This window comes from Gallinula chloropus (genome assembly GCF_964237585.1).
Source record: "Gallinula chloropus genome assembly, contig: HAP1_SCAFFOLD_94, whole genome shotgun sequence".
Classification (NCBI taxonomy): domain Eukaryota; kingdom Metazoa; phylum Chordata; class Aves; order Gruiformes; family Rallidae; genus Gallinula; species Gallinula chloropus.
In genome coordinates this window covers 270,013-297,742 of record NW_028168154.1, presented here as the reverse complement: position 1 = coordinate 297,742, position 27,730 = coordinate 270,013, and the positions used below count along the sequence as shown (strand labels likewise).

Below are 27,730 nucleotides of genomic sequence, written 5' to 3'. Positions count from 1 at the left end.
CCAAGGTCTGTGAAGAAGGAGAGAGACCTCCTGGGCCAGCCGCGGTCTCGCGTTCTTGGGTGAGAGGAGCTGGAAATGTGCAACTTGTTGTCAGCTTTGACTGATGCGACTTCAGGAAGTTGATGAGAAATTTTAAACAACAGATTGGCAAGGCAGAACTCCGTGTCACTGAAGATACGATAGCATTCGAGGGTGACCACGGCGGTTAGTTTAAGGGAAAGAGTTTTGAAGAACAGATGGTCTTCTCTTATTGGGCTTTTTTTTTGTTTTTAATTAAAAAACCCCTCCAAACAAACTCACAACACAACAGAGCGATGCACTAAGACTCCCTGATTTCTACCAGTAAAGGAATTAACTGGCAACCCTCTGAGCCTCCTGAAGTACTTCCAAAATCTTCCTCAGAAGGGGAGGAGAAGGGTTCATCTTCAAAAATTCAAACTTTGAATGACAGCGGATCACCCACCCACCCCTTGTCCAGTCCTGCTCTCTAAATGCAGTAATTAAACACGAGTTTTTAAAAGAACATTGTATTCACTGCAAGCAAGGAGCTGAGGAGGTAATAGGACAACAAGATTCATGCTCATCACTTTTAGTTATTTGAACCGAGAACCTAAATCAGACCTGATTAAAATAGGAACTCAAACCCAGATTCAACCAAAACTGGAGATATTAAACAAATACAGATGTGACAAGAGTCGTGATTCAATTATTAGGAGTCCATCTTTTAATTGCTCATTAAGATGACAGTGTGTATCTTTGCCTACATACATTTAGCAAAGCCTTTTCACTTTGACAGCGCATAAAATTACCCACGCCAACTGTATATCTCTTACTCTTTATGTCAACTTTAGAGTCGCTGGTTTTTCATTATCCTCTTGGCCACAAATTAATAAGGAGGAACAAATTTAATAGCAGCCTCAAACCTTTAGAGATTATCTCAGCCTTGTGTATCTGTGCCAGTTAAATTGCCATTTCTTTCTGCTTAAATTTAATGTGGTCATCTTGATACAAACACACACATATTTAACGCTGCTCTCAGGGCACAGTACTGGCACACCGAGGGGCTGCTCTGAAAAGCTGACGTGGAGCTCCAACTTGAACTTCTCCAACCTCATCACCCTCCCTTTAAGATGTGACAAATGGTCCTGGAGCACCTCCCCTACAAAGAGAGGCTGAAGGAACTGGGTTTGTTCAGCCTAGAGAAGAGAAAGCTGTGGGGGGACCTCACTGCAGCCTTCCAGTCCCTGAAGGGAGCAGAGAAACAGGACTTGGTGCAGGAGTTCCTGGACACAGGTTTTCTTCCCATAAACAAGGTATGTTGGGAAACAACCTTTTATTTCAACATCATCTGCTGAAATGCAATTCAATTCCCTAAGCTGGCAGAGAAACTCTGGGAGGTTTGCTGGTCCACAGTACAACACGGAGCTTGCTAACACTGACGGGTACTGTTGAGAGCAACGCATGTGTAAACAGGAATAAAAGTCTTGCAGGTTCTGGGGGTCTGAAACAACAAACAAGCAGTTGTCACCATTTGTCAGCTTCAGGGTTAAACAGATTTCTGGCAGGAGAAAGCCAAGTTCCAGAAGATCAGTATATGGAAAAGACAGCACCAGCTTCAAGGCAGAAGGGATGTGCTGGCAATTTCCTCTCAATTCCTGACAAGGAATCTCAAACACAGCTGGCAGATCTTCAGTCAAAACCAAACAGGAAGCAAACTGCTTGAGGCCTTTACGAATGCGAATAGAGAAACTCCAGAGAATTTTGACTATTGCAACACTCTCCACTGCTCCCTGGTCAGAGGGCCGAGGATCTGAAGTAGTGCTGAACTCAGGAGTCTCATCTCCTTCGTGAAGCCCCATTTCAAAAGAGCCATCTTCTTTGTCTGTGGTCTTGGTGTCACCCAGAGGGCTCCCTTTCTCCTCTGTAAAGCAGGAGGGGGGGGATCTCTGCACAGTCTGCACTATCAAGGCAGAAAGGTGCTGGGTAAAATCTTGGTTTGTGGCAGTGTGTGACATACAATGAAAAGGCAAGATGACAGTGTTACAGGGGTCAGGCACTGCACGCTGTTCTTCCTCTGAAGGATCCAAACTGCAAAAGAGATAACAAGGCAAAGTACGAGCCTGAGTTTCAAAACAGTCACAGCTACCTACAGCTCATGGTGCTGCTGCTGCTGCTCTGAACTTTGAGGTATAATCTTGTTACTGCAGTTACATCAGCCTAATTTCATAAAACATCTTAAACAGTCAAGAATGCATAGGTTGCAGTTGTATTCATTTCTGTATTTCTTTTATACATTTACAGCATTTAGTTGATAGAAATATTCCTAATTCATATTATTCCTTTGTCCTGCCACTGAATTTTCAAGATGCTTTCAGATCATCTTGTGTCTATACATTGTTTTGTCTGTACATAGTAACTATTTAATTTGTTAGATCAAAAATAGCATGGCCAGTAGGTCTGGGGAGGTGATTGTGCCCCTGTACTGGGCGCTGGTGAGGCTGCAGCTCGAGTGCTGGGTCCAGTTCTGGGCTCCTCACAGGACATGGAGGTCCTGGAGCAAGTCCAGAGAAGGGCAACCAGGCTGGGGAAGGGGCTGGAGGGCAAATCCTCTGAGAAGCAGCTGAGGGAGCTGGGGGTGTTCAGCTTGGAGAAGAGGAGGCTGAGGGGAGACCTTCTCCCCACCTCCACTGCCCAGCCAGGAGGGTGCAGAGAGGTGGGAGATGGTCTCTTCAGCCAGGGGACAGGAGATGGGACAAGAGGCAATGGGCTCAAGCTGTGCCAGGGCAGGGTCAGAGCAGATGGGAGGGCAAAGTTCTTCCCTGGCAGAGTTGTGGGGCTGTGCACAGGCTGCCCAGGGAGAGGCTGAGTCACCTTCCCTGGATGGGTTTATAAAAAAGGGTAGATGAGGTGCTCAGGGATCTGGTTTAGCTTGGGACAGGAACAGTTGGACTTAATGATCTTAAAGAGCTTTTGCAACCTTGTGATTCTGTGATCTTCATACTGTGCACAGCCACTGGTTGAGAGGCTGGGAGTGTGCAATTTATCAGAAGTTAAAAATAAAGTGTTCAGCTCATCTTCCATTTCCCAAACCCAACAGGCACTTTGCAAATCACTGGCTTGAAGCCACTGACTTTATTCCAGGGTTCAAAGGTTACAAAGACTTTATACTCTTACCACTGATTTCGCTTGAAAACAACTAGAGGCAGCGTGCAACCAGACACACTGGTTTGCCTTAAAGCCGGGTTTGAAATGCACCATCCACTATTGGGACTCAAAAAGCTGATGGGGGCTTAAGCCAGAGCTCAGAAGTGTCACTTACCACATCTGGGGATCACTTCCATGTGCTTCACAGGAATCCAACAGAGAGGCAGGTGCCTACGGAACAAAGAACCATCAGGCAGTGGCAGCTGCTGCCAGATTTCAGCAGAAGTGAAAAGCAAAGTCAACGTTGGCTCCTGCTTTTTAAGGCCAGCAGCTCCCTGCTGAGTCCTGACTGCTGTACCCGTGGGCAGCTGAGCAGCTGACCTGTGAGGATGCTGACACACCAGGTTTTTAGTTCAGGCTGGGCACTCTGAGGCAGCCAGGAACGCAGTGAGAACAGATGTGGCCTGTAGGCCTTTCAGCACACTACAGACTTCAGCAGCAGCGCACAGCCAGGCGAAAAGGCAAAGGCCCTGGAGAAAGCCCAGCCACGCTGGCAGCAGAGGCAGAGTCCCTCAGGGCTGGCTGTCTCATGCCCTGAAGCCAGGCATATGAAGGGCATTTCCTATATCAAAAATGACATCACAACGCAGAAGTTAAACAGCTGGAGTTTGAAGGAGACCAATTAGGCCAACACCTATTGCCAGAGAGAAGGTTCTTCCACTCTCTGAGGAAGAGAACTGTCTTCCAAAAAGTGCTGAACTGCTCAGTTCAGAGAGCAGTTCAGCATCTCAGAGCACACTGAATGAGACGCTAATGCCAGGTAAACATCTCAGTCCTGACAGCGACAATTCTCTGGTGAATTCAGATCATGCACTCACTTTACAAGGTGGACCAAACCCACCACTCAAATTTGGGGCTACCTCCTTTCTCAATTATAACAGCTCAGAGAATGAAAATACCTTTGCTGTGGATTACTATAACAACATAAGTTTAATATCAGAAATTAGCTTGCAAAAAAACCAAACACTACCACATTAAAAATGCCATAAAATAAACACAAGTGTAGCAATTACCTGATTTTTACATCCAGAGTCTGGTATTTCAAAATATCTCTGGGGAACTGTATAGTCTGTAGGAGTCAAACTACTGGATTGCAAAAGACTGCTGGCTAGGACTGTTTCTTCACAAATTATTTCTAGAAGAAATACAAAGACCTTTTAAAATTGCTGAAGTAAAACCAAAATGAATGTCTAATAGTGTCTGTCAAACAACTAGAATTAAGATTGCATCATCAAAATGTGACCATCAGTCATTAAAGCTGCAGGGTCTCTTCACAGAACAGCCAGGACAGAACAAAACCAGGCACAATTTTAATATCCTTAAGTGCACTGAAAGGTGCACTGAAGACTGCTAAAGCTCATTTTTTAAGCTAACCACCAATTTAAATCTCAACATCTTGTGTGAGAATTCTCCATGTAATTTAGTTTTAACACAACTGGTCCATTTCCTTGAAACTTGCCCTTAGTGTTACCAAAGCATTGCCAGGCTGGCAAAGCCACAGCAGAGCAGTCTGTGAGCTTCACAGCATTCACTCCCATTTTTGCAGGCGTCAAGCAAACAAGCAGAAGATCTGTAAAACCTTTAACCTGGCTCAGAAGGTCCTGTCCCTCAAATGCCACTCAAGGAAATGATCTTACCTCGAGCCGGCCCGCTCACGCGTGTACAACGTACGTGCAAATAAACAACAGAATCCCAATCACAGAATCCCAGCCTGGGCTGGGCTGGAAGGGACCCCAAGGGTCACAGAGCTCCAACCCCCCTGCCACAGGCAGGGACACCAACCTCCAGGCCTGGAGCTACACGAGGTTGCCCAGGGCCCCATCCAACCTGGCCTTGAACACCCCCAGGGATGGGGCACCCACCCCCTCTCTGGGCAGCCCCTGCCAGCCCCTCACCACTCTCTCTGGAAAGAACTTCCCCCCAATATCTGTCCTAAACCTTCCTTCCTTTAGCTTTAATCCATCCCCCTTGTCCGGCCATTGTCTGCCCTTTCAAAAAGCTGATTCCCTCCTGTTCCTCTGCTCCCTTCAGGGACTGGAAGGCTGCAATGAGGTCCCCCCACAGCCTTCTCTTCTCCAGGCTGAACCATCCCAGCCCCCTCAGCCTCTCTCCGTAGGGGAGCTGCTCCAGCCCTCTGATCATCTCCGTGGCTCCTCTGACCCCTCTCCAACAGTCCCACATCTTTCTTGTCCTGGGGCCCCAGCTCTGGGCACAGGACTCCAGCTGGGGCCTCCCCAGGGCAGAGCAGAGAGGGACAATCCCCTCCCTGTCCCTGCTGCCACCCCTTTTCTGATGGGAGTCCAGGATACCATTGGCCTTCCAAGCTGCAGGAGCACACAGCTGGCTCATGCTGGCAATGCATGTGAGCTTCTTCCTCAGGCATAAGAACTCCTGCCTGTATCTTTCTGGATTGATGGCAAAGTTTAGTAGATGACACCAAACCATCTCTCAGGCAGAGGAAGCACAAGAGAGATTTACTGCTTGAACAAAGCAACCATGTTAGCTAGAAGGAAACTCAAATTGACAAGAAAACCAGAACAGGGCAGCATTATTGCTGGATTTCTCTTCTCTATATATGTTTAATCTTTGCCATAAGCCATTTGGAAGTGATGTTTAAGTTGAATAAAATGCTAGTGAAACAGATGGTGTCTAGAGAAAGTGCAGAGAAAACAATTCACAGAAATAGTGCATCAGAAAATGAATTCCATTATTCCTGATTTCAGGTCTAACAATGAAATAAATTGCCCAGCATAGTTCCTTTTTTAAAAAAATAGACTTCTCAAAATCAGTATTTTGAAAACAACCCTTGATAGCTAGGTATGTAGCAAAGAATTCATTTCTGTTGTTAAAGCTGAGGAATGTCCTAACCCTGTCCTACTCCTTGCTATCCCACTATATATTAATACATTTATAAATATCCCACTATATATTTATATCCCACTTTTATATTTATTTTTATAAATATAAAAGCCCTTCCTCAAGACTCTACTACAGGAATCTTATGGAAAAGGACCACAGTCAGTAACCCCAGTCTTACACCAGTTTTCCTATAAAATTCCCAAGTAGTTCAGAAAGATCTTGGTATTTTTCCCAAGATTCATGTGCTCCTTAAACATCTGCAATAATGGAAAAAGATGCTTGACCAATAAGTAACACCTAAACAGTCACAGCCACTGCTAGCATGCATCTTTACAGCTAGCCCTGCATAAAACCACAGGCTGCCCTATAGCCAAGCTGTCTCACTCCTGCAACTTCAATGCTTGATGCTTTAAAGCCAGCGTTGGCTTAATTTGGGAGAACCTGGCATTTCACCTGCAGGTGAAAAGTTATCCAGAAGGGCTCCAAAGGCAAATCAAGCACATAAATAGCAACTAAACCTGCATCTAAATTGCTTCTCCTTTAATTTAAACGCTGTCACTTCATTTTTACTGAGTGATCTAAGACCTCTACTGATTCTGCAGAAATGCCAGGAACAGACTCTTTCCAAAGACCTCTTCCCCCACCCACCAATTCACTGCTAAGAGTAAGCTGTTTCGCCCCAAATTATGGAGACTGTCATCACTTTTCTAAATGGTTACAAAGTCATCCCCAACCAGATATACCCTACTGCATTTTAAGCTTTCATTCAGGCAAAAGCAAAAGCATCTTTATCTCTTCTCAGACACACATGAATTTCCCAGTCAGTCAGTCCCACGGGCCCCTGCAGAAGATGCAGGACACGCCACTGTTCTACGTTCTAATGCAGTGGGTACCCTTGGTTGAAGCATCCAGTGAAATGGGATTTTCAGGTAAGGTCAGCAGGTGCTGTGGAACACAACAGTGTGCTGAAATCACAGGCTCAGTCTGAACCCAAACTCCAGAACTGCCTCTTACTCATCTCCTTTTCCGACCTCCATTCTGGCCTGACAGAAACACAGCCCTTGCCAACAGCAGTAATGGAACAGATGCTCCAGCTCCCCTTGTGCAGACCAACAAGCAGAGAAGCAGTTTTAGAACGTGCCTACAGATGCCACAGTTCCCTTGAAGGCATGTATCTAGACTAGCAAGAGAGATACAGTCCTCTGCTGCTGCTTTCTGCAGTAAAAGCATCCCCGTGCCCCAACTTCTGTTCGAGTTAATTAACACCACAGTGAACATCAGGTCAGCTTTGCCAGGTCACATGTCACTTGCACTACGCCAAAGCTGCCGGGTCTGTCTGCTCTGTCTTGATAAGCCCCATATCCCTTCACAGAACATCCAGGTACATCAGTGCAGCCCAGAGACGCAGAACCCAGAGGCTCAGCCCAGCAGCACGATACATACATGATTACCTTGGCTGGAGCTGACAGGACGAGGCAGAGAGGGAGAGGAAGGACGAACAGGAACAGAAGAACAGTTTGGTTTGGAGCTGGCAGAAGTGAGCCTGAAGTCCTCACTGATCTAATAAAGAAAGTAGGCAATAATTAAAGAGAAATCCTAAACACACGGGACACGTCAGAACCTGAACTGCACTAAGTCTACAAAGATTTCCCAGTTTGAGTAAAAAGAACGTTAGTACCAAATGTGTTGGGTTTCTGAGGGGTGCCACACGTTGGTGCTCACATCCTCTCAAGTTCCCATTTCCCACTAAGCAGAATTCCACTAAGAATTCGTTTAGAGAAGTCATTCTGATCACTGATCCCTGCACTGACAAAACCAGCAACAAGTTTCACAAACCACAACGACAACAGGATTCTTAGGCTGCAGGGGCATCACAGCTCCTGATAATACAACTTATTTCCAGAACAAGATTAACCCACTGCACAGCAGACAGGAGAACAGGACAATTCAGACTTCTGATCCTTTCCCATTGCTCAATACTCGCAAGAAGAAAGTCTGGGAAAATCATTTCAGTCCTCTGCAACACAAGCACTGATCTCACACCTCAGCACTCTTTGTATAAGATGGAAAATACGGCTGTTGAGGTCAGCTGCATATTTATTGTGTGTACCATTAGGCCATTTTCTCTTTTCCTCCCACTTCCTCTATCCCAAGCCAGCAGAAAAAGGAACATCCTGAAACTGCATTGAAATCTAAATAGGAGAAAGAGGTGATGTTCAAACCTCACACTGCAGTAAAGCACAAACACTGCACTCACTTCCATGACAAGTGAGTTTAAGGAATTCTGCTCAAAGCCAATCTGGAGAGGACTCACAGGCTTCTTTTGTACCCAGCACGTTCTGCTCTCACAGCACCCAACTCACCTTTTTATCAGAGCTGCTCAGTTTGTGTTTCACCTCCTTGGCTTTCTGAATGGCTTTCAGCACTTCCACTGTGTCTGGTTCCTTTTCTGTGGTGATAGTGTTATCCAGACAGACCTAAAAATGTTAAAAACATCCAGAAATACAGAAAACAAGGCAGCTCTGTAACTTATTGTTACTTATGTCATAAATAAATAGTTTGATGCAGATGCTGTGCATGTCTGTAACCCTGTAAACAAGGTAATGACCACGTCAGACCTCATGACTTGAATGCAAACTCAGAAGGGCTTGAGAAGCTCCACACCCCACTGGCACAGGCACCTTCCAACAGGAACACCCTGTTACCCAATGAAAGCAGGGCAAGCTCTCCCTTAGATCTGAGGAGCACACCCAGCAGCGTATACATGGTTCCATTCCCTACAGATGTACTCCAACCCCCACTAAAAACTCCTCAGGCTTGTAGAGCATTCACACAACTTTCCTTACCAGGCTTTAGAAAGAAAAAGCTGTTCTTACATACCTCTGAAGCCCTGTCCCCAAACTGAGCCAGTACTTTGGTCCCATAGTCAGGGAAGATGCTCAGTGGGTTGCTGGATAACACCACCTTTTCTAAGCACGGGAGGTTTCCTATATTTTTTACTTCATCAATCTGAAAGTTTTTCAGTAAAAGGATGAATACACAGATTGGCTAAATGAGAACACCACCACAGTCTAAGCATTTCTTGACTAAATTACATACAAACAGTAACCAGGAAAAAAAATTCTCTCCAGCCACTTTATTTGCACTTTCACCCTCTAACAGAAATCACTTGTGTTCTAAAGCAATCTGACACTAAAATCAGTAGTCACCTGTTCGATTTTGTTGTTGCTCAGATCCAAGTTGACTAAAGAGTACAGCTTGTTAAGACCACACAGCCTTTCCAGCTGATTTCCTGCTAGATTCAGAGTTTTGATGTTTCCCAGTCTTGTGTGAACACCTTCCAGCGATGTCAGCTTGTTGTAGGATAAGTCCAGGTGAACAAGGTTGTAAAGATGCTACGAGAGCACAGAAAATCCAGGTCACACACCAATTTGCTAAAATTAAACAATATCAAAGGCTTGTCCATTTGCTCATGCTGGATGCTGCCCAGCTGACAAACACAACATGAACTTGCTCATTACACAGGATTAAGCCTGCAGGAAAGGGAACTTCCTCCACTCTATTTTTCCCAAGCCATTGACACAGCCAGCAACGACTGAATTTAGTCAAGAACTACATGTTGCATGTCAGTGTTGGCAAGTAAGAAATGCACCCTTACGAGGGCTTGATGCTAGGAAGCTATTTGGGCTTAAACTCTTCTCTGCAAGATGAGTGGCAAAATCCTTTAGCAAAAGGATTCTGTGTTGGAAGGTCCTGGGCAGCCTGGCAAACATCACCTTCAAAAGCATCCCTTACCTGTAAGTTTTCTACCAGAGACACCCCATTGTGACTCAGGTCCAGGAACTCAATCTTGGGAATTAATTTCTAGAAGGGAAAAGGTGCACATGTTAAATGCGTTTTAGCTTAGAAACCTGGCTGTACTTCCTTCACCAACCAACTAACAACTAACAGGCAAAGGGAAGGGAACTCTCCAAGGCACAGACCCTCTTCTCAGCTTTCAGCAGTAAAAAGCGTTCTGCACCCATTCTAGTGCAGCCAGAGTGCAGACTCCTGCTCGTGAGAGAACCAGATTACTCTGATGAGCACGGTCACGTTTGCATTTGAAACCTGGGTTCTCACTGAAGACAAGCAAGTTGCCCCCAGTTTAGCCCCACTAACTACAGATCAAACTCATTAAGAGGCCTTTCCAGCTCATCAAACAGGCCTGTCTGTATTACACAGAACCCTGGATAAAGATTACAGAACTAAAAATCAGAGTAAGTTGAGCAGTGCATTGATCTCCACATCATTACCTTGTGGAGCTCAAGCACGGACAGTGCAAGGGGAAATCTTTCAGAAGAGAGATACATGAAGAAATTGCAAAATCCCTGCTGAGTCATGTGACACAGAAGACCAGCCATCCTTTCCCCCCACACACAAATGAAGAAAGATTTCTTACCACTGAATCATCAATTTGAGAGATGCTGTTGTGACTCATATCCAAGGTTGTTAATGTTCTCCAAGTTGGGATAACTGCTGTCACTGGACAGCTTGAAGTTGCATCCTCTGGCTCCCACTGATCAAACTCAGAGGCCTCTGGCACCAGGATTTCCTGTTAAAGACAAGCACCCTAAAAATATGGTACCTGCATCTTCGGTGAAAGCCCATTGTTTCACAAGCAATCCAAATGACCTTATGGAAGAAAGATCCCTAAGCCTTATCATCACCCAGATTAAAGTTAAAGGTCTTAAAGCAGGAGCTGAGTGTGTCAGAATTATTTTAGATCCACAGGGAGGGAGTCCCAAACACTGGCAGCCAACCCAGGCTGGAGAATGGGAAGGAAGAGAGGGACTGTGAAAGGTACGCTCCTCAGACCCTTGCCAAATCACAGCCCAGAGAAGAAGCCACACGCATTCAGCTCTCGAGGAGTAACAGAAGCACATTCCAATCAAAGCATCAGAAACATCCCTGTGAAGGGACACATCTCATCACTTCAAGTCTGTTCTGAGAGGCCAGCAAACCCTTTCTGCTTCCCAGCTTTAAGAGCAGAACCTGCAACAGGCAGGACAGAAAAGTACCAGGGCTCCAAATGGGGATTCCCCCACCACAGGCGCGATTCTCGCACGCGCTTCGAACGCCCATCAGAAACTCCCTCTCACCTTCATCCATGTTGCTGAAAACCGAACACTCGTTGTGGCCAGAGCATGTTTGGATGAGGTCAGCCCTTTGAGAAGCTTCCCCCCACAATGACTGATCTATTGGAAAAACATGACAGTCAGAAATGGCAGAACAAACACGGACACAGCAGAGGCAACTGAAAGCTTCAAGGACGGATTCCCTCCCAGTCCGGAAAGTAGTTACAGCACTGCCTTCAAATCTGGGACTATCAGTCAGACAGCCCAACATTTGGTAAAGCTACAGCAAGAAATTAGGGACACAACTACAGAAAAACTAATTCCCAAATATTTCTTTGCACAAAACATCTTCTCTAGGCAATTTCTACCTTCCCTGGGCATTCCCCCAGGTTCAACCGCCCAGGCAGTTGAACAGGGCGCAGTGTTTGACTGTCACCAACCGCAGAGGTGGGTACCTCAAGCTGTGCAGCTCGACCTGCAAACACAGTTACTGCTGTATCCCACCTTCTTTACTGCAAAGAATAAACAACAACTGTCCGGGGGAGGGGAGATGCCCAGCTCAGCAGTTCATACACCAATGAGCTCATTACACAGACTAAGTTTGACATTATAAAAGTCTTTTCTGCAGTTCAATGTGACTCAAGCTCCGTCTAGCAAATGGGTCCTTCTCTGGGCACACTGTGCAACAACAACCAGTTCCCAGAGAACTCCTGCTGCCCCTGGAAGCACCTCTCCAGATCACCACTGTTTGGTTTTGGGCAGCAGTTACGACGAGATGAAAATGCAGGTCTGCTGCCAGCCCATCCAGACCTTTTCAGGAACCCACAGGCACAAAAGTCTTCAAAACAAAAACCTTTTTTATTCTCCTCACACTAAGCAAAGCTACTCCTGAAATTATCCATGCTAGACACACTCCCAACACCAGCCCACTGAAGTTTCCTTCCCACGCTAAGATGTCAGCAAGTCCCTGACTTGGGGACTGCACTGCAGCTCTGAACCAGCACAGCCTCTCCTATCAGTGAGACAGCAGGCATGTCCAACAAAAGGTCCTGAACCCAACAGAAGGGAACACAGGGTAAGGGCTGTGTGACACAACCAGGCATTCCCACTCTGGAAAGATCTGAAAGGGATGAAAGAGGTTTTGAACACTCCCAGTGGAAGCCCTGTGATCCACACTGAGAGCAGAGCAACGAAAAAATGCCGCAAATTCTCAAGCCAGAAGCGCTGCGCTCAAGTGAACCTTCTCAAGCAAATTCACATCAATTCAGAAATCCCTGCTGCTTCCCCAACAAGAAGTACTTTGTAATAAGAGCTCCCATTAGAACCCATCTGTTGGAGCTTCACAGGGACAGAAAGCCACCCTGGGGTAGCTTCTGCATACACTGGAAATGACACACATCCTTTGGGAAGACATGCACAAGCTCTTCTGAATATTTACATCTGGCATCCGTATTGCCAAGTCCTGAGAAAAACCCCACACTGTTTCCCAAATAAAACACTCCTCCTGAACACTGCATGCCCCAACCCCAGCACCAAAGCAAAGCAATTACCAAGCCTGAGAGACATGCACCAGACCTGGCATTTACAGAGCCCCTCAAATTACAGGCAGTAGCTCAGTTGTACCTCTGTTTGATGAAGAGATTTGAAAATTGACAGGTCAAACGGCAACAGATGCTCCTGAATGATACTGGTTCCAAAAGGTCCCCCTGTTCCAGTGACCTGGTCATCAACAAGGAAGAACAGTCAGTGTACACAACCCAACCTGTGCTCACTTCAGACAGCTGTGCACGGGCAAGAGCACAAGTACAGCAGCTGGGACAGCCACAGCTCCAACCCCTTTGTCAAACACGGGATGATACAGGAAACTCGCAGATTAACTCTTCAGCAGAGAAAACCCAAACCATCAGTTACTCCAGCTAAGTGCTCTGAACTTGAGGCACTGAACTTAAGCTGCCACCTGGTGCTTGTATTTTGTAGCACATGGGGCACTCAAATCCCACAGACAAGACTGAGCAAGGCTTCATCCACAGCTGATCAAGCCAGAGTGGCACTCACTAAAACCAGCTTCCCTGAAACACCTGGATCCTCCAGGACAGAACTGTCTTCAATTCCAGCCCAGGGGATGAAGTCCAAGGCACTGACAAGATGGGTTTGAAGAAAGCATTAGACCATCTCATAAAAAGGCATCTAGTTTTCCCATGTGCCCATAGCATTCTGGCCAGAGCACATGGCACCAGTGCAAAAGGCAGGCGGTTGCAGTTCTGGTTGCTGTGAATAAAATTTTGGGAGAAATCTCTTAAGGTTTGGGGTTTTTTTTTGGTCTTACGTATATCTGATAAACTCTGAAGGCTCCCACTCACAAGCTTTCAGAAGGGCCAGAAACTCTCAAGTATTTTTCTAAATAATATGCTCTATATAATATTTTTCTAAATCATATGTTCTTCTCCAGCCAGAGAATCCTCTGAACAACAGGTTCTACACACAGAGGATGGCAAAGGCAACTGAAGATCCACAGGAATAACAGTAGAGCTGCGGTTTTGCTTTCTAAACTTCCCAAGCCCTCCAGTGCACCTTCCCCAAACCACTACTTCATTTCATCTTTGAACATACCACACAGTTACAAGGAAATTCTTCATGTAATAAAAGGGCTGAAAAGACACTGACCTGTAGCAAGCAGTGTTAAAAAAGCTACTCAGCAAAAGTCTTTGTAATTCACTGATTTGGTAGAAGAACAAAATATCAAACTGGTTCCAGACAAAAAATTATCTGAGGCCATTTTACATTTGTTCTGTAATGGCATTTGTCCTAGAAATTCTGGGCCGTTCATCTCTAAAACTGATGGTTTTGTTAGTTTGGTTTGGGGGTTTTTTAAACTTTCCAATACAGTTAAAGGTGAGAAAGGGGACAGGACTTACACACACATGCATGTATGCATCTGTATGCACTGGCCTAGCCATAGTGTTGTCAAAGAATGCAAGGTTGAAATGAATATTTCCTGCTTCCCCATGCCTATTAGCACCCAGTAAGGCTCTGTCACAGAAACCCTAGAGGGCACCGCTGAAGAGATGACATCACATGGCAGAATCAACATCTTTCTTAGAGAACTATGTTGAAGGTTGGTAGAATAAGCACCTGTTTAACACCCAGCTCTAAATGCTTACAGGTGTTTACTGCCAGTAAAGATCTTGTGCATTCAAACCTGGCTCCAGAAGCATGCCAAGAATCCCATCACTCTGGCAGAAACACCGCCAGTACTTGTGCAAACATGGCTCACCTTGAAATACTGGAGTCGACAGGTAAAATCTAGAATATGACCTAGATCAGTTTTGGCATCTCCATTAGCACACGTAGGCTTCCCCTGCAGCAACTGTAGAGTGACAGCATATGGCTGCAAGGGTCTGATGTTGAAGACTTCTCCAGCCATTCAGAGCTGCTCTCCTGAAAAACACAGGATGATGGTATCAAACACAACGCTGCCCCAGTTACCAAAGAGTAAATGGTACCTGCAAAACCTAATGTCAGCGATTTCATCTCTGTCATTTATATTCTAAGCTCATGATTAAGGCACCAAAACAATGTCTTTTCTGCTTCTAAACTAGAAGCACTGAATTCAGATAAATTTTCTTTAACACCAGAATAACCCAAGTGTTCAAACAGGCACTCTCTGCATTCAAGCCTTAAGCTCCCAACGCAACTAATGGCAAATTTCCCTCTTAACAGGGCTGGAACCAGACAAAGTTCATTTATATAACATACAAATTGCTAAACTTTGAGATATCCCTAAGTTCAATAGCAGCTCAGACTTATTCTAACCAGAAAAAGCAGCACCTACCATCTAACAGACAAACCTGACATCCTTTGCTAAGCTGCTGATGTGCAAAGCTGCAGCATCTTCTTGGACAGTCTGAGGACTTTCACCACACTACCACCAGAGCAAGCTCCCAGGGCAGGAAATGCATTCTCTGGCAATATTTTTACAATCCCATTTCTTTCCAGGAACACTAGGAAACAGCATCCAAAAGCCTCCTCTGACAGCATCCCAAGAGCAAATGTGGATTACAGCAGTCAGAATACATGCACACGTGGAATTAACATCTTCCTCCTCTAACTTTTAAGGACACCAGTTTGACCTGACAGACAGGAGAGCATCGGCTTTCCTGATAAGCAGAGTTCTCCAAAGACTAAAACTCCCTTTGGCTTCAGTGGGAGCAAGTCCCAGAGTCCAGCTGCACATCACCACAAGGTTCCACTCACATACAGCGGTCAGACATCAATGATTTTGGCACTAGTGAGGCTACAGGCACTACAGAGTCAGGGAACAGTTCTTCAGGACCTTCCTTAAAGTGTTCCACAATTTGCTGAGTGCCCCCTCTGAAGTGGCTTCACCTAAAGTTAATTTTGTGCCAGAACAATCTGAACCACGCTTCACCTATCACCTCAGCCAGCCAGAATCACAGCACAGCATTCAGCCTCCTGTCCCTTAAAACAAAGCCATCATGGGTTAATCATTTCACACGCCTCCTGCTCCTGGGGAGCCACTTAGAGATGTTGCAGTAGTGCATTTCATTTTCAGCTCTCAGCCTCAGAAAAGCACATCCTTTCATTAACTGACCAGAAGGTCTCATGTTTCCTGAATTCTGGAAGAACAACATTAAGACAGGTGAAGTGATGCATTCAACACACTCTATCAAGGCTCACTGAAATGACACAAACTTCCTGACTGGTTGCACTAAAACATACCAAGGAATTCATCAATTTCTGATTTATTTCCAAAAGCAGCTGTGCTTCTGTGACAGTTCCTCCTCAAATACAGCTTGGATCAAAGCACAAACAGCAAGAAACAGGTGAAGAGGAAGAACAAGGCTCAGTCTGATGTGAAAGACTCAGATCTCATGGTCTGGAGATTAAATCTCACAGGTATACACACGCATGCACATGGAGGGAACCATCCCCAGTTAAATTCTTACAGGTTCTTTACCTTTGTGGAAGAGCTCTTCAGCCAGTGCAGCAGTGATCCCATTGATCTCCTGCAAAGATTAAACCATTGCAATGAAGTGTTACATACTTACAGTTCAAAGTGTATCCTTGGCCAAAATAAGTCTCCCTTTTTTGCTGTGGTACAGGACTTTTAAAAATAGAAATCAACTCTCATCACATCTTATAGATTCTCTTTGTAACTTGAAAATACTTCATCAAATTATTTCATTTCATAGGTTCTTCATTTCCAAGATGGAAGATACTGAACTACATTTAAATAATCACACGCTGCATGTTTTCAAAAAGGGCAACAGCAACTAGAGCAATTCTTACTGACCATCATCAGCCCAATGCCAAACAAAGCCTGGTTTTAAAGAAACTATTACCAGTACAGTTTTCTTCAAATTTTAACATTAGACTAACCTAATGCATGAATGTCCTGGCCAAAACCAGGACAATTAAGCACTCAACATTTCCTTTAGAGCATCACTAATACAATGATAACTTTAGATTAACAAGTCTACAGGGAAGAAGAGATCTGTAAAAATTAGTCTTCTGGACTTAACCTCCTTGCTGAAGAAGAATTCAAAGTCCCTGTTCACCATCCTCTATCTTCTCTGCCCTTCTGGACCTACACAGTGCTCAACCCCCTTTCTACACACTGACGGCTCCAGGAGGAAAAGAAAAAGCCTGGAAAATTCTCCCTGTGGGAATTTGTTCTTTTAAAATCTAAAGGAGCACAAAGGTCGGTACAGGTATTTCCCATACTTCATAAAAAGCAAATGCTCTGTAGAAGTCCAGAAATAGTTCTGAGCTCTTCCAAGAGCTCTCTCTAAGGCTCACGAGAAGAACAAAAAACTACCTGTGATAGTTTAGGCACACACATCTCATTTTAAGGTAGCTGCAAAGGACAAACAGGCATTACTGATCATCATGAAATGAGTATTTGAGGAGTTTACTTCACTGACAAACCCCTCATGATTCATGACAAGGAAATAAATCCATGGGCCATCTGCAGCACAGTTCAGCTCATCTGATGAGGCAAACATTTCAGACAAGCACATTCTTAGTATAACTGAAACCCCACTCACTGAGGAGGAACAGTTTGGAGAAGCAGCTCGAAGCTGCATTCCGAACAAAATCCAACAGTTCTGTTATTGGATAAAGCCAGTTACACTCACCTGGCATGCAGAGATCTGACTGAAACCCAGGCTCTGTGTTCCCTTCATCATCTGGGGGACACAGCAGAATTTTCCTACCTTTATAATCGAAACAAGGTCATGACGTGGAGTATTGTAGCCCACAGAAAAGGAGCTCTAGTCCTCTGTCAGACCTACAACAGGCCTCTGTCTTCGCTCTCTTATATGCACCAATCCCACAGAAATCCATTGTTTGCAGGTGTCTCTGAACAGCAGCTTCTGGGTACTCAATTATTTTCTTTTAAAAGCTTCTATCTGGAAGTTAAGAAACCAAATCTAAGATGACAAAGTATAAGACACTGCAAGGAAGTAAGCACCCCCATATCACTGCACACCCCTGTTCAACACCAAAGCAACAATAAGGTTGTACACTGCTGTCACATCCAACTGCTGCTCTCTGCCAAGCCAGACACAGCTTTCCCCTGGAACACAAAGGCTGCAAAGCACTTGTAGTGTATTTACTGTGGTTATTTCTACACCAGTTTAGTTCCATTAACCTAGGGAATAAGATTAAATAATCCCTACTGGAAATGTTACAAATAAGAATAGACAAGAAAAAAAATAATCACAGAATCCCAGGCAGCTTTGGGCTGGAAAGGACCTTAAAGCCCATCTGGTTCTAACCCCTTGCCATGGGCAGGGACACCCCCCACCAGCCCAGGGTGCCCAAAGCCCCATCCAACCCGGCCTTGAACCCTGCCAGGGATCCAGGGGCAGCCCCAGCTTCTCTGGGCACCCTGTGCCAGGGCCTCATCACTGTCCCTGGGAAGATGATTTTTTTTCCCTAATACCCAATTTAACTCTCCCCTCCTCCAGCTTAAGAACATTCTCCCTTGTCCTGTCCCTCCCTGCCCTTGTCACCAGTCCCTCTCCAGCTTCCCTGTAGCCCCTTCAGGGACTGGAAGGCCGCTATAAGGTCTCCCCAGAGCCTTCTCTTCTGCAGGCTGAACCAGCCCAACTCTCTCAGCCTGCCTCCATAGCAGAGGTGCTCCAGCCTTCTCTGGCCTTGCTCCAAGGGCTCCACGCCTGTCTTGTGCTGGGGACCACTGAGCTGGATGCAGCATTGCAGGGGGCGTCACTCCAGATCAGAGGGGCAGAATCCCCTCCCTTGACCTGCTGGTCACACTTCTTGTGAAGCAGCCCAGGACACAGTTGGCTTTCTGGGCTCTAAGTGCACACTGCCAGCTCACTATGAGCTCCTCATCCCCCAACATCCCCAAGTCCTCCTCCTCAGGACTGCTCTCCATCTGTTCTCCACCCAGCCTGGAGCTGTGCTCGGCATTGCCATGACCCACGGGTAGGACCTTGCACTTGGCCTTGTTGACCTTCAGGACAGGCCCAACTCTCAAGCCTGTCAAGGTCCCTCTGGACAGCATCCCTTCCCTCCAGCGTGTCACACAGCTTGGTGCCATCACCAGCCTTCCTATATAAACTAAGGAGGCAGTATCAGGCATTATGAAGCCTCAAGCATGCACATGGGCTAATATTGTAAAGATATTTTAGAAGACCAAAGTTCTGCAGGAAGATTATTCCCCAGTTGAATTCCTGTGGCAAATATTTAGCTTTTCTGCTGAATAGCTAACTACTTTTGGTAAATATTTAAAAAGTACTCTCAAGTCCCAAACAATTGCATTTCTACCTCAAGCCAGACTCCCCTAAACAAAGAAATGCAGATTAAACAACAGCTTCACTCATTTATGGATTAAAACTAAAGGAAGGAAGGTTTAGATTAGATATTAGAGGGAAGCTTTTTACAGAGAGAGTGGTGAGGGGCTGGAACAGCCTGCCCAGAGAGGGGGTGGGTGCCCCATCCCTGGGGGTGTTCAAGGCCAGGTTGAATGGGGCTCTGGGCAACCTTGTGTAGCTCCAGGCCTGGAGGTTGGTGTCCCTGCCTGTGGCAGGGGGTTGGAGCTCTGTGACCCTTGAGGTCCCTTCCAACCCAGACCAGTCTTGGATTCTGTCATTCTATGATAATACACAAACACAATACACAAGCATGGAAGCATTCATATGCAAGTAACAGCAGTGCTTTGAAGAAGTGAAAAGGGATGAACATTACAGCAAGAAAGAAATCATCCAACTGAAAAGTGAGAATGACTGGAAGAATTTCTGCCTGCATAAAAATCTTTGTTGAAGTTACTGGACCAAAACGTTAATGAAACAGACACCATTTAAGAGAGAAACTTCCTGGTGATCCGGAAGTTTGCTTCATCTTAACAGAATTCTCCCTATGTTATCACACACATTTAACAGATTTAAAACCACCAATCAACTTACAAAAGCTCCCTCATGACAAACTAGTCCTCCTTGCTCACATCTGCAGGGCAATAGCAGCACCATGAACAGTTTATGCAAGTCAAACTCAGGCCTCAGCAGGGTAATTACATTCATGGAATACAACAAAAGCAGGTTCTTCTTTGTTGCTAAAGCTTTATCAACGCATCTAATGACCCACTACTTCTGAAGCCTTTATATGAAACCATGAAGAGCCATCTCAGCACATCCCACCCTGAAGCAATTACTGGTCCTCCTTTCCACAGAGTTCTCCAGTGCATTTTCCTCTTCATGAAGTTCAATCTCCCCCTTACAACACGATGCCATACTGTAAAAAAGCCCAATTATCCACAAGAGATGAATGAACAAATCACAATCTGAACACAAAAGCAAGCCACTGCTTATTTTCCTTTACTCTAACATTCTGTCTGCTGGCTGGAGCTGTTTCTCTAGAGGCCACTCCATCAGTGAGCTTCTCATGGAGAAGCACCATTTTTCTTCATTCAGGCTACTGGAAACTGTTCCAAGAATGAACCACAGATCTAAGCAGTAACCACTAAGTAGGGGTGCATGTGGATCGCTTCTGCAATGCTCCTTCAGAGAGCCAGCACTACTGACTTCAGCCTAACAACCAATTCAGCTGCAGATTTATTCACAGCCTCCAGCTACCCTGCCAGCATTTATTTCCTCCTCTTTGAGTCCCTACCCACACTACTTGTCAGCACAGCACCTACTGCAACAAAAAGTGCTGTCAAAAATCTGAAAAATATGCTTTGTTGCATCGTGCAAAAGGCAGAAAAAGAGCAGCTCCAGCTACTTTGTGAAGATTCCACACAGGTCTCTCCAAGCAAGACCCTCAGGCCTCCGTTTTTATATGCTAAAAACATAACTTACATAGAAATGAAAGTGTAGGAAGTGTGACAAAACTTTCGGAGCAGTGACAGGGAACTTGACTAGCAGAGTTTGCAGGTAGACCTCCAACTCCTTTTGCCTTTTCTCCACCAGGCTTTTGGAATTTTTCCCAATAATCTTCTTGGGAGGTAGGAGATTTTTATCTATTTTCTTTTCTGAAACAAGCTGAAAGACAAAGACCAGAGTTACGACCCAACTCACAACCTGAACTCACACATAAGATGTGACAGAACACATTAAGAGCATGTTGCTCAATCCTGGTAGAACAAAACCAATACAGTTACTTTGGTAACTTTACCTACTGACTTCGGTATTTTTCAGAAAGACCGTTTTATAAAATTGTGAGAAGCTGAATAATAGTGTTTTCTGAGATAATTGCTCACAGTTACCACAGGGCAGAATGTAATGAAGTTGATAAAGCCACAGAATTACTAGTGCATAGCTGAAAAAGCTGCCCAGTTTTGAATATGATAGATTTGCCCTCATTTTCACTACCTGTTTATTCAGCACTGGTTGGTAACTAACCCATGCTACTGCCTAAGGTCAGTTTTATCAGCCACCCTTCCTAAGAGAGAGTCTTTGCGTGAATCCAGCTTCAGATTACCAGATCAGCTCATCATAAACACCTAAACATCTCTTGGCAAAAAGTTTAATAACTCTAGGTAAAACTCCACTCTCCCTGATGGAAGCTTCTGCCCAAGGCTAAAGTTGTTCAGGCCAACTTCCCCTAGTTCAAGAGGGGAGTGTAAGAGGGGCAAGTAACACTGCTCATACAAAGGATTCAGTCTGCACTTCAGATGGCATCTGGCAGATATTCTTGCTCTTTGAGGAAAATATTTTTGTCCCATATAACCACTACAAAAACTGTACAATATTTTGGAAGAGACTGAGGCCAGAGCTTTAACCACCTTACCTTCTCATGCAGGTCATGGAAATCACTGTAACGATGCTTGGCTGTCCACTGATGATTGCCAGCACTGACCTGAATAATGTACACCTGAAAGGAAGAAATTAAAGTAAGGGACAATGCAAGCAAAGCATGTCCTAAAGAGAAGCTGAGAAATTCTGTGGTTCTACCTTCTGGAAGTATTGTAGTTACCCGAAAGCTAATCTGAACTCTAAGGTGACTCTGCTGATGTAGGATCCCTAATCTCATTCACAAAGCACATAAAGCAATTGCTTTTATTTTTGATACCCAAAGGTTAGCATCTAAGCCACAACGTTTTCTAAAGATCTCTGCTAGGTTAAGCTGGTATGCATAGCTACTCACAACAAGCCTGGAACAGCAGCATCCTTTCTTCAGCCTCCCAATTTCCACAAGAGGTGGAGGAACTTGGCGAGCATCCTGCTGTCATGTCACAGCTACGCAGAAATGGAACCTTTCAGAAATCTGGACAAGCCCTTTGGCTGCTTGGATGTTAAGTTTTTATTCCTCAGCTTCCTGAGGGTTACAATCATGCCCAAGGAATCACTGCAGTTATCTAAAGCAATGCTGCGACGGAGAGAGACGGGACACAGCTTGATGCAGCAAGAGTCGATTTATTGCAAAGAACCATTCCTGTTTATATGCTCTGCAGACGGCTGCTTTCTGTCAAACACACCCTGTTCCTGGGCTACATCTGATTGGTCAACGTTTTGCTGTCACAGCAGCATCTCTATCTTATCATGCCAATAGAACTTCTAAACCCTCCTCAGACAGCAGCTACACCTTAACAATAGAGGACACTTTTTCCTGGAGCCTGTCCCAGCAGGGGGCCGGCAACGATGCTGCCACCTTGTTTAGTTTCCCCGAGGTTCATGGCCTGAAGGCTCCATCCCGTTATCTCTTCACCTGGCAGTGCTTGAGCCTTTGTTTCTCAAGCTGCAGGACACATCTCCCCCTTCCTGTTAAGCAAAAAGAACCTCCTTCACTGAGAGTGATATTTTCTTTTGCAAGACTTGTCAAAAATAACACTAAGGCGAAAATATCTACAAAAAAACCCTAAGTCCTTATATAACTAAATCTAAAAAACATCCCATAAACGAAAAACCACACTGTAAAATGGAGCAAGCTAAAAACTACTAATTGGCTACACACACTGTTTGCATTGTTAATTTATCTGTTATGTCTAAAAGTTATCTGCACACCTTCTGTGTTGACCATTTATTATGGATAATAACGACACGTTCACTTACTTCCCAATACCTTCCTACAACTCCTCCTTGGTGTAAGGCAGTCCCTACCTCTGCCTTCAAGGCCGTAGTGTTTTGAAGATGTGATCACCAAATACTTCTCAATGTGAATAACTTTGCTGTTTCATAGGAAATTCAAGGATATTGTCAGGGACTATGTAATCCAGATTTGACCATTGACAATATCCATCCTGAAATTCCCCACTCCTGAAACCAATTGTCCAATCCAAAGAATCCATTTTCCTGTATCTTTTGTGTTTGATCTATTAATTTCTGAATGCTGGCATGGATTGACTAAGAGTGGACACATTCATGCAGCACATGCCTTTCAAAATTTTCACAACCATGTCTGTGACCCAGCAACAAAAATCAGTTGCTGCTTGATTCTGTAAAGTCTTACAGAATCCACACCTGCAGCTGAGTGTCTTGACAGTTTCAGGAGTCAGATAACACCAGCCTCACCTTTTCGTGCAGGCACCACCCATTGCAGTCTGTGTTCTTAGGCTGTGCAGAAATCACCATTTCCCTAATTTTCATTTACCATAAATACATACATATTTCAAAGACTGTTAGTTAGTTCCATATGTCCCACAGCAAAACTCATAGTCCATTGTGGCTGCAGTTGGAACACTTGACATAAGTTACTGGGATCAGGATCTCCGCCTGGTTCACACAGGCTTGCTTTTTTCTGGATCCATGGCATCTGTAATGACACAGCCAGATCTCCTTTCCCCAAATTACTACCTGTAATTTAATTTTTTACTAACACTTGACATTGACTTTTTTTCTTTTCATCTTTTCTTTTTTTTTTTTTAAACCTTCTTTTAAACCTCCTGCATATTTCACATTGGAGGTACCAAGCTGTTCTGTGGCAGACATAAACAACTCAAAACATACAGAGCTTTGTTTAATTGATCAGCTGGAGAGATGTCCTTCTCTCCCCCTTTTTGTTTGTGAAGCAAAAACACTTGAGAGTTTGATTCATACGTTCCACCATGGCCTGACCTGCAGGCCAATGTGGTGTCCCTGTAACATAGGTAATGTCCCACAATTGGAAAGAGGTTTGTATTGTTTGTGCTGTATATCCTGGGCTGTTGTCCATTTTGATTTCACGGGGTACATGGCATTGGACACGGTTACCAGATTCCCGCGTTTGTGCCGTCCAAAACCTCCCGTGTGCCTGTGCCACAAGGTTTCAGGCCAGGGGCAAGGCCGCTGGGGAATTGCTGACAGTCCAGGTGACTGTGCAACCCCTTTCGCCTCAGTAAACAAAGAAGTGGTATTGTAGCTAAAGCACCTTAGCAGACTGATGAAACAATTCAGGCAACTTTTGAACATCCAAATATTTTCACACTGGCTTCCTTGGAATTTTCCCTGGAACCCCTTGCTTCTCAAATGCAGTTCACTCATCAATCAAACTTTCAACGTCTCAGTCTTTTCCCGCAATCAGTATTTCAACCAAGTAATGATACTGTGGTGAATGGGTTAATATTTTGTTCAATGAAACAAGGTATGAATGACAGGAAACCACTTAGCTTCTAATATTAGTTCTAATATCAGGGAGGTTGCTGACTTGTATCTCGAAACCCGTCACAACATCTGCTGACACATTTCGAAATCGGTCACCACATCTTATTTTGTAAAAATAACTGTGAGGAACTATGGACCAGAGTATTTTTTATTAAGGCTTATGCTAAGCTTAATATGAAATCACTTATGCCAGCAGCTACCAAAAATGTGCAATTGCTTATGCAAGCTACCAGACACCGCTTGTCCAGGATAAGATAACCACAATTGCTTGCACAAACTAAACCAGATACCGCTTGTGCAAGATAACCGCCAGATGTCCAGGAACCACAGATAGGACAAAGGAGGAAGACTTCTTACTCCGGCCTCAAAGACCACCAAGAGGCAGAAAACGACCCCCTAACAACAACTGAAGCATGCGCAGAGTATCTCCACTACTTCATGAACACGGAAGTAAAAAATATATAAAAAGGGACTGTTTGAACTGATCAGCACGGCAGTTGGCGGAGCGCAGACTCTCCTGCCGTCCAGCGCTGTCTTTGCTCATATTCTACTTGCTATAATTAATAAAATTCTAATTGGATTATGATCCATTGTAGTCTCAATTTATAACACTTTCCTTCTAGGCAGAGGCCCCATGCTTCTCCTCGCAGGGTTGCAGATGCCGTCTGATAGAATTCTGTGCACTGTTAGGAGCTGTTGCTATTTTGGTTTTGGTTTTGGTTTTGGTGGTGGCTGGTTTCTATTGTTGTTACAGCTCTGTACACCAATAAAGTTTAGTTTGGTTCAGTTAATCAAGAGTTTCTATATATAAATTCTTCTACAGAAAATACAATAACCCTTTTCAATTTGCAAAAGCAACATTTCCCAGCATTTTCCACAGTGCTACAAACTCTGACCAAAGCTGTGCCTACTTAGTTAGGTCACACGCTCTTGCAGGAATGTATAATAAATTACTGTTTCACTAATGTTTCTACCTCAAGTCCTTTCTTTAGGACCATTGGCATTTCTAACACATTGAAATGGAACAGTGAGTTGGAAATGCTGAATGACTGCAGCCATGGGGGTGCCAGAAAACCTGCCATCCAACTGCTTTAGGTGAGTCGGCCCTGGCCATGGGGTCTCCAGCCCTGGCCATGGGGTCTCCGGCCCTGGCCATGGGGTCTCCGACCCTGGCCATGGGGACTCCAGCCCTGGCCATGGGGTCTCTGGCCCTGGCCATGGGGTCTCCAGCCCTGGCCATGGGGTCTCCGGCAGAGCCAGCACTTGACAGCAGTCCAGTGACCGCATTAGGCTTCGTGCCACCACCCCCACTCACTGAAACTTCAAAGCAATATTTAATGGCAACTTTCCCTCCCTGGAGTTTCCTGGCTCCGTGTTACGCTGCAGCCAGCGACAGGTATCTGCAGCCTCAAAGCTCTGCTGCATTTAACAGCCTCGAGGTGAACTTCTGCTCTTGGACTGCAGCATGTTTAGATGCTCCAGCTGGTACAATTGCTTCCCTAGTGTGATATATGTCCATCTGATTCGTGTTAATATGGAATCGTGTTGGGGGTGCATCATGACCTACCCTTGTATGGCCAGGGGCCTGGGAGGGACAGTTTAAGATTCTTGCATGTGCTGAATGAAGGATGTTGAAGCAGCAACAAACTAGATAAAGGATGTGCAAAGCTTTGCCTAAAGGACCACAGTGTTAGCACATTGTGTGCATTGTGATACCTGAGGAGAAACAACTTGTCTCTGAGGAGGAGGTGATGAAGAGGAACAGAAGAATAGGAAGGCTCCTGAAATCTGCCTCAAGTCTGCAGAACCAGCTGCCTGACTTTGTTAGCAAGACAAAAGCTAAAGCTGCCCTAAAGGATGCCTGGTGGGGGTGTCCTGGCGGGCGCTCCAGCCTGTCAGTGGGGCCTGCGGGCGGTGCTGGCCCTGGAAGAGATCTAAGCCAGGGGCTGGGGCTGTACGGGGTGCGGCCTGGCGGAGCGGAGCCTGGCGGAGCGGAGCCTCCCGCAGCAGCCGGCGCTGCGCCTGCAGCCCGGTGCCGTCTGCTCGCCTTTGTTCGTTTAATAAATCGTTCCGTTTGGTTCTAATCCTGTTTGGGACCGAGTCACTTGTAACAGCTGGGGGCTCGTCCGGGATGGCTCTAGTACTGAACGCTGAGGTGATCTAGGAGGGGCGCCGCGCCATTCGGTGGCTCCTGCTCGGGTCGGGACTAACGCCATCCTGAACCTGAGAATCGGATTTTTACGAGCTCCCTTGCCGGCTGCAGCAGGTTTTTGTGCCCGGAATTGTGCGCGCAGAGACCCAAAGGAGACGCCAGTCATGCAGCGTGAGGCGGGTTCCGTTCGGCTGCCCGAGCGAGGCCGGCAGGAGCCGTGTCCGTGGGCCCGGCCCATGGGGTTGGGGCCGAGTGAAGACGACAGAGTCATAAGTATTTTGCGTGTAGCGTCGGGTTGGGTGGGATTCGGTTGCCTGTGTGTGTGAGAGTGCGACTGAGACGGAACGTGGTTCCGAAGCGAGTGCGGAGGTTCTTCTGACCGCGGCTCCGATCTCCCGCCAGGGACTCGTCAGGGAAGGGCCAAAGCGAGTCCTATAGGACTCGGGGGGGTGACAGGTCCCCAGCCCCCTGCAAGACACTCTTACGGGTAACCGAGGGCTGTAGGAATTGCCGGAGTGAAATTCCGAGGTGGGTCAGACGACAGACCCCGGGACCAGAAGAAAAGGGAGCAAATTACCCAACGTCCATTAGAAATGCTGATTAAAAATTGGAATGATCGGGGCCCCAGAGAAGGAAAAAGTAAATGAAACTGAGTTCAGTGTTGTGTGTGGGATGGCCAGAGGGGCTTGTGAGGCTGCCTGTCCTTTGGGCTGGTTTTGGCTCCTTTGAAACCCCCAGCTGGACAAACAGGCGTGTAAATTCACAAAGGCCTTTTAGTCAGGAGGAGAGGGATTGTGCAGTCAGGACTTGACGTCCTTTTCCAGCTTCAATGTTTGCACTAAAAGCAGGAGAAGGGCTTGAAGATCCATGGGAGCCGTTGCCAAGCCCGGCGGCGGCTGCCCCTCCGGGAGTCGTGGCATTTCCAGCGGTACCAGCGCTGCCCCTGCGCCTCCACCATCAGCAGCACCGGCACTAGACCGACCTCCGGCTGCAGGTGTAAGAAGTGGGGACCCTGTTAGATGATCCCCTCCGAGTAGCCGAAAAACTGGACCAATTCCTAGGCCCTAATACTTCTCCCTGGGAAGAAATACAGTCCATTTTAGGGATTTTGTTTATTGCTGAGGAGAAGGGAATGATTAGACAAGCTGGACCGAGAATTTGGGAAAGACAGAATCAGGCAGGACCCCCGGGAGACTGAAAATGGACAATTTGTAGCTAAATCCGGGGGCTGGGGGAGCATAAGAAGAAAGTTAGAGAAGCTGGAGGACTGGCAAGAAGGGGAATACTATTCAAAAATCTCAGAAGCGGTGCTGGTAGCAGGGCTGGAGCCTCCAAAT

At 45.7% G+C, this 27,730-nt stretch overlaps 1 protein-coding gene across 1 annotated transcript; it reads right to left on the bottom strand.

Moving 5' to 3' along the window:
• Positions 1–734: 734 nt before the first annotated feature.
• Positions 735–26,631, bottom strand: LOC311204750 (nischarin-like; the record flags this gene model as incomplete). The annotated part of the gene is given in 17 exon segments (XM_084281117.1): positions 735–2,088; positions 3,320–3,375; positions 4,218–4,339; positions 7,515–7,623; positions 8,427–8,540; positions 8,944–9,072; positions 9,273–9,458; positions 9,859–9,927; positions 10,502–10,654; positions 11,202–11,297; positions 12,801–12,896; positions 14,452–14,601; positions 14,605–14,615; positions 16,156–16,204; positions 20,522–20,704; positions 21,453–21,536; positions 26,347–26,631. Coding segments are annotated over 17 exon segments (2,784 nt in total). The 3' UTR covers positions 735–1,196.
• Positions 26,632–27,730: the final 1,099 nt, after the last annotated feature.